Source organism: Neovison vison, chromosome 1, assembly GCF_020171115.1.
Source record: "Neovison vison isolate M4711 chromosome 1, ASM_NN_V1, whole genome shotgun sequence".
In the NCBI taxonomy this organism is placed as follows: domain Eukaryota; kingdom Metazoa; phylum Chordata; class Mammalia; order Carnivora; family Mustelidae; genus Neogale; species Neogale vison.
In genome coordinates this window covers 146,949,164-146,959,050 of record NC_058091.1, presented here as the reverse complement: position 1 = coordinate 146,959,050, position 9,887 = coordinate 146,949,164, and the positions used below count along the sequence as shown (strand labels likewise).

The following is a 9,887-nucleotide window of genomic DNA, read 5'->3' as shown; positions in this document are numbered from 1 at the left end:
TAGCTCCTGCTCACCAGAAATAGAAAATTAATCACGCCCCGGGGAGGGCTGAGAAGGGAAAGTGCGGAGAAGGGTCCCAGACAGAACGGGCTTCCGCGCGGACGGGCCTGCGGAATCTGCGGGCATCTGCAGTGTCCCATCCTCGCGCCCCCTCGGGCCGCCGGGAGGTGGGGACGCGGCCCCGGGAAGCCCGGGCGCACCCGGCTCGCCTCCGTCGCAGCCAGCAGATGGCTCCCGGGCTCGCGCTCCCTCGCTCCCTCACCCCCGCTCCAGACGCAGGGCCGGGGCGGCGGCGGCGGCGGAGGGAGGCTGCGAGGAGGGGCGCCCGCCTGCCCGCCGCCGCCACCGCAGCCCCCCTGTCCGGGTGCGCCCCGCGCGGGAGCGCTAGCGCCGGGCGCGGGAGGGCGAGGGCCGGGCGCGGGAGGCCGGCCGGGGACCCGTGCGGAGGCCGGCTCTCGCGAGGTGAGGAGGAGCGCAGGAGGCGGCGGAGGAGGAGACGCAGGAGGAGCAGGAGGAGGAGACGCAGGAGGAGTGGAGGAGGAGGAGGAGGAGGAGGAGGAGGCGGAGGAGGGCCCGAGCTGCCCCCGCCCAACCTCAGCCCGGCAGGGGCGCGAGGAAACCCTCGCCCCGCCGCGCCGCTCTCCCCGCCCTCTGCGCTCGCCTTCCGCCTTCACCTAGGGCCGTAGGTGCGGCGCGGCGCGGGGCGGCGGGAGGTGGCCGCGGCCGGAGCAGCGCCGCCGGGAGCCGGGAGCCCGAGCCGCCGCCTCCGGAATCCCCGGGTCTCCGCGCCGCCGCCGGTAACTGCGCCGAGGCGACATGTAGCAGCGGCCGCAGCCGACCCACCTCCTATTTGCAACTCTTTTTTTTTTTTTTTTGGAGGGGCGGGGGGCGCGGCAAAATTGTATCTCCGCCCTCGCTTTCTTGCCTCCTCCCGGGCGCAAGCCGCATCTGCCTCTAAAACCTGAGGGGCTCGGGGGCGGGCGGGGGGCCGTAAATCAGAGTTGGACCGGCGCTGCCCCCGCGCCTGGAGGGCCACCATGACCGAGGAGAGCTCCGAGGTTCCCAGGGAGCTGACAGGTAAGAGTGGCGCGGCCGCGGGCTCGCCGTCTGCCCCGGCGCACCCCTCCCCGCCGCCCCCCTACCCTCCTCCCGCCTTCCCGCAGGTCCCGCGAAGTCGCGGCGCCCCTCAGGTCGCCGCCGTGCTGGGCGGGGCGCCGGGAACTTTGCTCGCGTCTCGCCGCCGGGAAAGCCCAGTTCGGGGAGGGCGGCCGTGGGGGGCAGCGGGGACCCGGGAGTGCGGGGCTCCTCCCCAGCCGCGACGGGGGTGGGGGCGGTCGCGGTGGGCGGAAGAGGGGGGCGGGCTGCCTCGGACTTGGGAGCTCTGGCGGCGAGGAGCACCCTTTGCAGAGACCAGACCCCTGCCCCAAACTCGGGGAAGTCGGGGAAAGGCCGGCGCAGGGCCGGGGGGAGGGGGTGGCGAGCGCTCAGTGGGTTGTCTCCGGCACCTGCCGGGCGCCCCCCCCCCTTGGGCGAGGTGCTCCTCCCACACGCAGACTCGGGGAGGGGGCGGTAGTCGCGAGTGCGGACTGAGCCGGGCGAGGCGTGGCTTCGCCCAGCCCGCCGGGAGCGAAAGGGTTACCGAAGTGACGCACGCTCCGGCCGGCAAACTGAGGGTTAATGGTATGAGTTATTTTAATAATAATTAACCTACCGATTCTCCCCATCTCGAATCTCGGGGAACCTGTGTGCAGTACCCTATGCAAGGTGACTGGTTGTTTGAGCCCCTTGAGGTTTTTTTTTTTTTTTTGCTTTTTGTTTGTTTGTTTTGGTGTGGGGGGGCAGGGGGGTTTTATGTCTTGGGGTTTAACTTAATTGCGCGTTGGGTTAAAATGGCAGAGTTAAAATGAGGTGGGGAGGAGCGTTCTGAAAACCCGGCGTCTAAGCGTGTGTGTATGTATAGCACATTGTATTTTAACAAGGTGTGTGTGTCTGCGCGCGCGTTTTGAGCCCTAGGGACGTGTATTCCTTCCTCTCCCATCCTTGGCACACTGCGCAGAAAGGTGCTGTTTCATCCGGGCTGACAGCGGGAGGAAGTTCTGCCTGCCCATTCATCTGCTCTTGAGAAATTTGCCCCTCGGTTTCTCTGTGCTCTTCCATTAGTGACCTAACTGAGCAGGTGACACTTGATGTGAAGAAGCTGTTGCTAGGTTTCTATGAAAGCTTCAGCTTTTGTGAAGTTAAAAAAAAACAAAAACAAAAACAAAAAACCCCCCCAAAAAACAAAAACAAAACCACCACCACCAACAACACACCAAAAACCCAATCCTAACTTTTCACCCAAATTTAGGGTATGAAGTTACCAGTCCCTTCCCCCACTCTGGCCTCTTCTCTCTCCCCAACCCTGTGTAGTAGGCTCCTGAGATAAAGCATCAGTTGCCTTTGCTCGAGTGAGTGGCCCATCCGGTTCTGGGAGGCTGAGATCTTCCCAGCACCCTACCCGGAAGAGGAAACCAACGCCCAGAGTCTCTGCAGATCCCTGCGGAGGTCCTGAAAAGGTCTGAGGGGGAGGGCTGGCCTCCCTGGCTGGGTGGGGGAGGGGCGGGGATAAGGATAGCCAAAGAGATGGGCAGATTTTTAACTTAGGTGACCTTGAGCGTCCTAATGAAAACTTCAGGTAGTTTCTCAGCCTAAAGAGAGAGGGAAGGGCTGGGAACAAGATACCTGGTTTATGTGAATGGTTCTCAAAATAAATTCTTTGGTATGTTGGAGAATTTGATTTCATCCTTCTCTAGGAATTTGTGTGTTTATTGAGTCTTGCGCAGCTCATATCCTTCAACGAGTGATGCATGCTTTTGTGACATGCCCGGTCTGATTTTTCTGGGCCTTTAAATGGTCTCATTAGTCTGGGACCAGGGAAATTCCTGCACCTGCTCTTCTCTCATTTCAGGTGTTCAGAGAGTTACACTTAGATCAGTTCAAAATGGCAACCGTGGGAAAACCTCAGTGTATTCCCTTAAGCTAATTACTGAAGACATTAAGAAAATGCAGTTTGTTTCTCTCTGATAATAAAAGAAATACAGGCTTTTTTCTTTTTTTAAGATTTTATTTATTTATTTGACAGACAGAGATCACAAGTAGGCAGAGAGGCAGGCATGTGGGGAGGGCAGGCTCCCTGCTGAGCAGAGCCTGTGACCTGAGCCAAAGGCAGAGCCACCCAGGTGCCCCGAAATACAGGCTTTTTATAAAAAAGTTTAAATGCTAAGAGGAAGGAGAAGACTATCTGTCAGCTGTGTTACCACTCTGAGATAGCTAACTTTTAACCTTTTGGTGTATAACTTTACCGTCCCTTTCCATGTGGGTATGTTCTTTTTTTTTCCCCCCAAATTTATTTATTCTAGAGAAAGAGAAAGAGCACTAGGGGGTGAGGAAGAGGGAGAGGGGGAAAGAATACTGAGCAGACTCCACACCCACTGTGGATCCTGACATGGGCTGTCCCTGCCACCCAAGATCACAGCCCCACCAGAGCCAAAACCTGGAGTAGGGCCGTTCAGCTGACTGCACCATCCAGGCGCCCCGCTTAAGTCTGTTTCTGATGTGACTTTCCCACATGTCTTTTTAGGGGAGGGAGGAGTAGCTTTTATCTGTTTCCAGCTCTGATAGAGAACTCCTAGCGCAGTGAGGCCCCCTCCATCCCCTTTTCTCCCCAAAGTCCCACCTGGTTGCTGGTTCTGACCCGCCCCTCCCCGCCCCCAAGCTGCACTTTCTCCTGTTTCCATTCTCTTCTCCTTGTGGTCGAAGTGCTTCCTTCCTCACTCTTCTCTACCTCAGCAGCTCTAAACTTTTGTGGTGGGTTTGATTACCCCTTCATAAACATATTTATGTACTTAACTACATACATTCTTCATTTAGCATGGATAATTTAAAACAGAAACTGGAATACATTGCAAATAGAAGTAAAAATTCTCTTTTCTTCCCGCAGCTCAGTGGATGGCATTGCACACTTTACTTTGGACTTTGGACTAGTGGTCTGGGTCCCACTCCTTTAAGATTCTGCTCACCGGTCCCCTCCTCCCTGAAACTTTCGGGAATTTCCTTGTCCATGATCTCATGCTAGTGTGTACGGATTTGCTTGGAGCCATTTGTCCGAGTTGTCTAGATTGTAAGCACCTGTGGGAGGCAGGGGCTGTCTGTGTCCCCGGGCCTGGTTGAACACTTGGCAAACAGGAGCACTTCCTGTGTCAGTGTATTTCTTGAATATATGAATAAGCCAAGATGATTATAATATAGAATACAGAGCTTTGGGAGTATAGAGGAGGTTGCTATATATATATTTTTTTTTTTTGAAGATTTTATTTATTTGACAGAGCAAGAGTAGGAAAGAGAGAGCACAAGCAGGGGGAACGGCAGGCAGAGGGGGGAGGAGAGCATCCCAGGACCCGGGGATCACAACCCGAGCGGGAGCCAAAGACAGACATTTAACTGACCAAGCCACCCAGGCACCCGAGGTCACTATATTTTGTAGTAGAATGTAACCAGGAGACTAGCGAAAGGGCATCCCAGGAAAGAGAACAGTCCACACAGAATCCTGGGGGTGTACAAGCTGGAGATGATAGGGACGATTGGATTGTTAAGTGTGTGTGCTGAGAAGTTAAACTGAAAAAAATATGGAAGACCTTGAGTGGTCTGCTATAGCGTTGGGCCTTATCCAAAAATGACAGCAACTCAAAGAGCGAGAGCGATGTGATCAGACCTGTGGATTTTTGGAGGGTCCCTTTGGTGAGGGAGGGAACAGAGAGCTGATAGGTGGGACATCATGAACTTGTCTTGAGATTCTTAGTCCTTGAATGCCGGGTCAAGCCCGGGGTTTGGGAGCTGTTTAGGAGATGGTTCTAGGAGAGTGGGTGACTGGCTTCCTGTCTGCTAGAAAACAAAATTTCCAGCTTCATTAGTGGCCACAGGAGTGGGAGGAGAATGAGTCTGATTTGAGACCTGTTCCATTTGGAGCACTCAGTGCCATCGTTCCTGCCACCATCCAGATTTTGAAGTCTCCCCTGCTTCGCTCTTGATTCCAGCTTTCTTGTCGCCTTTGACCGCTCTTTGGGTAGTCAGGCTGTGATGCCTCCAGAAGACAGATGGCCAGGATCACCCTTCCCGGGCTAGATTGTCCAGTCTGGTTCTGGTTCTTTGCCATATTCCCCAACTGTGATGTCAGGCACCTGGAAATGGTGCTATTTCTAGGCCACTGTGATGGGCACAGAGGCTGCTGGGGGCCAGAGGTAACCAGCCAAGGGAGGTTACGAATTCTGTTGTGCTTGTGGTCTGCATGTAGCACTACATTCCGTGGTACCGTCTGACGTGGCTCTTGTTTTTTCTTGTATGTGCGTCTGTTTGCCCAGCGGGATTACGTCATGCCTTGCGTGAACTGGTATCGTGTCACAGGCTTTTATATTTGCCTCAGCATCTGAGAGCACAAGATGACACACATAGTAGGTGTTCATTGACTATGTGACCGATAACCGTCAGGCTTGTTAAAACAAGCTAAAAAAAAAAAAAAAAACACAAGCCACAATGATAAAAACAACCCAGAATACTCCTTCACATGTTCTCCCCTCTCCAGTGCTTTTTTTCTTATTAATAAAGGAATATAATGAAACTCTTCCCTTCTTTCAGAAAGCATAAAGGATGTTATTGGCAGAAAGATAAAAATTGCAGTGACGAAGAAAGTAAAGTTGGAAGTCAAGGGAGACAAAGTTGAAAACAAAGTGCTGGTAAGTATTCTCGTTTCTTAAGATGTTTGGAAGTGAAAGTGTTTTTCCTCTTCATTGTTTTGATTGCTTCATTTCCATGCAACTCAAGTGCTGTGTTTCGTATTTTGCTGGAAAGTTCCAAGGGCCATTTTGTCCTGGATTAACTGGAATGTCTGCCCATTGAAAGGTAACAGTAGGATATTAACATTTTCGAGATTGAAGTTATTTCTTAAAATTGTCTAAGTCATCCACACTGAGGTCCTCTCCTACAGCCGGTTTTCAGAGTATTCAATTTTGATATGAAATAGACTTTATAGTTATCTTTTCTGTGGCTGATTGTATGATTTCATTTGTGAGGACTTAGGGAGGAGGTTAAAGAATTCATCTCCTGTTGGTTTAACTGTGTAACTAAATGTTCTCAGATGTTACATCTGAGTCCCTTTCCAGGGGAAAAAGATACCTTGTATCTTTGTTGTTTCACGAGGACATTTGGTGTTTTAAAGGGAAATGCTTGATGCAGGCAGTATCTGCTAGTGTTGACATTGGACTTGGGGTCCTCCCAGCATGTGGGGGAGCTGCCGGGGGCCCAGGAGTTGGACCACGCTGGGCACGGAGTTGGGGAGGCCATTTTAGTGACTGGACTGTAGCTTTAGAGAAGCGAAGAGCCCTTTGTGGTGTTTTATTGGCTTCTCCGTTGAGGTTGTGGCAAACCTAGATTTAGTCTTGGGGGAATACATGCTATTTATATTTTCAAGTTGGAGAGAATATTCTGTTTATCTTTTTATCAGTGAAAATTTTCAAACATATGCAGAAGTAGAGATTAACGTACTGAACCCCGTGTATTTTCATCTAGCTTCAACAGGTTTTCATGTTTCACTGATATTGTTGGTTTCCCCACAAGCCCCCCCAACCCCCCAGGGTATTTTAAAACAAATTCCGAGCACCTGTCATTGAAAGAGAATCTTTTTTTTTTTTTTTAAAGATTTTATTTATTTATTTGTCAGAGAGAGGGAGAGAGAGCGAGCACAGGCAGACAGAGAGGCAGGCAGAGGCAGAGGGAGGAGCAGGCTCCCTGCCGAGCAAGGAGCCCGATGTGGGAGTCGATCCTAGGACGCTGGGATCATGACCTGAGCCGAAGGCAGCTGCTTAACCAACTGAGCCACCCAGGCGTCCCTGAAAGAGAATCTTTTGAGTATTCTGTTTCTTCAGTTGAATTTGCTGCAGAATCACAAGTGTCTTTCTGATAACGTCTGTCTTGAGATTCTTTTAGAATATCTGGCTGCCTTCCCCTGTAGATGGGAGGATTATGCTGTTGGTGGACACCATCTCTTTCTCTGTGGTCTGTGTGTCCAAGGCAGAATGGCAGAGGACTTGAAGTGGGGAAACTTGACGGAGGGGCTTTGGCCCGGCGACAGAGTGTGTTCATGTAGCCTGCCTTGTTAGGGTGACCAAGAGCAGAAGCAATGGGTGCCATCATTCTGATTTATTTTGCTTTACTAAAGAGTGAATTTCCTTAGCATATATGTTACTTAATGTTATAGGATAGTGGTGTCTTGGGGAGGTGGCAGTGGAGAGAGAAGACATTTTGTTTCTGCTGTTTAAAGCCAGTCTTTACATGGATGGATCCACTTTTGTCCAACTCAGTTGTCCTTGTCAAGCAACATTTGCTACAACGGTCTGACCCGATGCGTGGTATTATTTGGTGTGGACCCTCTTCATCATGCTAGGAATTGGCCCATGTTATGAGTGAAATCTATAACATGAAAATAACAAAGACAAATTTAAATGTCCAGTATAACAAAATTAGCACCATTTACAAATACTTACGATTAGTACTTAATGTTAAGGACTGCCCTGTATGCCCCATCCCCCCAACGCCCCACACATCTCAACATAAGCTGGAGTTAAGGTTGTCCCCAAATTATCCACATCTTTGCATGTAAGCATTTATTTCCCTAAATCTGGAACTTAAGTGGTTTCTGATCGTTTTGGCATAAACTTGTTTTTGGTTGTTCCTTATATGCGTGGACAGGAATTATTAATTGAAATACTCAAGAGTCTGACAATCTTTTTTTTTTTTTTTTTTTGGTAAAGATTTTATTTATTTATTTGGCAGACAGATCACAAGTAGGCAAAGAGGCAGGCATAGAGAGAGAGAGGAGGAAGCAGACTCCCTGCTGAGCAGAGAGCTCAATGCAGGGCTCAATCCCAGGACCCTGAGATCATGACTTGAGCGGAAGGCAGAGGCTTTAACCCCCTGAGCTACCCAGGCGCCCCAGAGTCTGACGATCTTAATAGAAATATTCAGGTCGGGGACGCCTGGGTGGCGCAGTTGGTTGGACGACTGCCTTCAGCTCAGGGCGTGATCCTGGAGTCTCGGGATCGAGTCCCACATCAGGCTCCCAGTTCCATGGGGAGTCTGCTTTGCTCTCTGACCTTCTCCTCGCTCGTGCTCTCTCTCACTGTCTCTCTCTCTCAAATAAATAAAATAATATCTAAAAAAAAAAAAAAAAAAAAAGAAATATTCAGGTCGGAGCAAGGTGGTCAGTGACAAACTGACCTTCATGTTGTGTTTTTGGAGTTTCTGGATCGAGAGAATTTGTTACTGAAATGAAAACACTGGGGGAAATCTCTTTATAATGTTCACTTCTGACTTTCTGTGGCTGTCAGTCCACTAAATTGGTCATAAATGAATTGGCTTAGTACCTTCAGTATATCTTGTTGGAATTTTACTTCCTTTCCCACAGTGCCTGTTCTTACCGTCCTTCCTTCTCCTAAGGCTGGGAGTGTGTGTTTTTTGTCACGTCGTTCCTTCTTTTTACAGTTGGAGACTTGATATGATTTGTAGCTTATCTTTTGTGGAGGATTTATCTTCATCTTCCTCTTTCTCATGGTCATAATAGCTAATAGTTATTGGACATTGACCGAGGGCTAGGCTCTCTGCTCAACACTTAATTAGCATTACCTTATTCAGTCCCGCAGCGACTCTGTGTACGTGTCTGCTCAGACTGGGACAGGCCAGATACGCTGCTTCAGGTCATTTACTAGTTAATGACAGAGCTGGAATTTGAACCCAGATCTGCCTCACTCAGAGCGTATGTTGTTTCACCATTATTTATTTTTTTTTTAAAGATTTTATTTACTTATTTGAGAGAGAGAGCGAGAGAGAGAGAGCTCAGAGTGGGGGTGGGGCTGGGGGAGAGGAAGAAGCAGACTCCCCGCTGAGCAGAGAGCCTGAGGCTGGGCTCCATCCCAGGACCCTGGCATCATGACCTGAGCCGGAGGCAGACGCTTAAAGACCGAGCCGCCCAGGTGTCCCTGCTTCATCGTTATTCTCAAAATAAAGAAAATGTCCTTTGGCTTGTTGTTCATTCTTTCATTCAATGATCAGGAAGATTTGGGCCTTGGGAGGATCAGGAATCCTCGTGTTTATTTGGTGGATTGATGGACTTCTACGATAATTTCCAATTTCCAACCGACTGAGCACGTCCTGGGCACCATGCCGAGTGCAGGTAGGAGACTTCACGTATCCAGAGCCCGCAGTCTCGCTGGGGAGGGAGACATGTCAGGGGGCCGTGCTCTCAGCCGGGCTGTGAGCAGGACGACTGGGGGGCTGTCATCACAGCATGTCCCAGACTCAGACTCTGGCTGGCGCATCAGGGAAGAGTTCTAGAAGGAAGGGAACCCTAAGCTGACACTGGGAGGCTGAGTGGGAGTTGCCAAGGGGAGAGAGTAGAGGCGCGTTGTGGACCCAGGGAACAGAGCAAGCCTGGAAGCTGGGCCGGGGTTCCGTGTTAGAGAAGCAGAAGCCACTGCAGAAGCAGGACTGGAGCAGGTGCCGCGTGGAGAGACCAGGCACAGCGTGGAGAGACCAGGCACAGCGGGGATGCCTTTCCTTGCCATTGGGGTATCAGGTGCGACAGGGACTGGTTCAAGGGGTCTTACCACCTGTTTCTAATAACCTTGACGTGAACTTTATCCTCTGGTGTCCAGGGAGGCAGCAGGGCTCAGAGGTGAGGGAGCTGGGCCCTGGAGTCTCAGTGCAGTCCAGCCGCTTTGTAACACTGCGAAGCCTCTGTTCCTTTCTCTAATGGGACAGGTGTGCGACAGGAGCTGTTTGCTCCCGGGTGCCTTGAAGAT

At 51.1% G+C, this 9,887-nt stretch overlaps 1 protein-coding gene across 7 annotated transcripts in view; it reads left to right on the top strand.

Moving 5' to 3' along the window:
• The first annotated feature begins 741 nt into the window (after positions 1–741).
• Positions 742–9,887, top strand: part of CARMIL1 (capping protein regulator and myosin 1 linker 1) — a 299,080-nt gene continuing 289,934 nt past the window's right edge. For 5 of the 7 annotated variants that reach the window (XM_044260141.1, XM_044260134.1, XM_044260128.1 and 2 more), the window contains exons 1-2: positions 742–1,077; positions 5,671–5,768. In XM_044260141.1, coding sequence (XP_044116076.1) covers positions 1,038–1,077; positions 5,671–5,768 — 138 coding nt within the window. In that variant the 5' untranslated portion in view covers positions 742–1,037. The remainder of the gene's footprint in view (positions 1,078–5,670; positions 5,769–9,887) is intronic. The other 2 variants (XM_044260155.1, XM_044260148.1) reach the window with 1 other exon arrangement.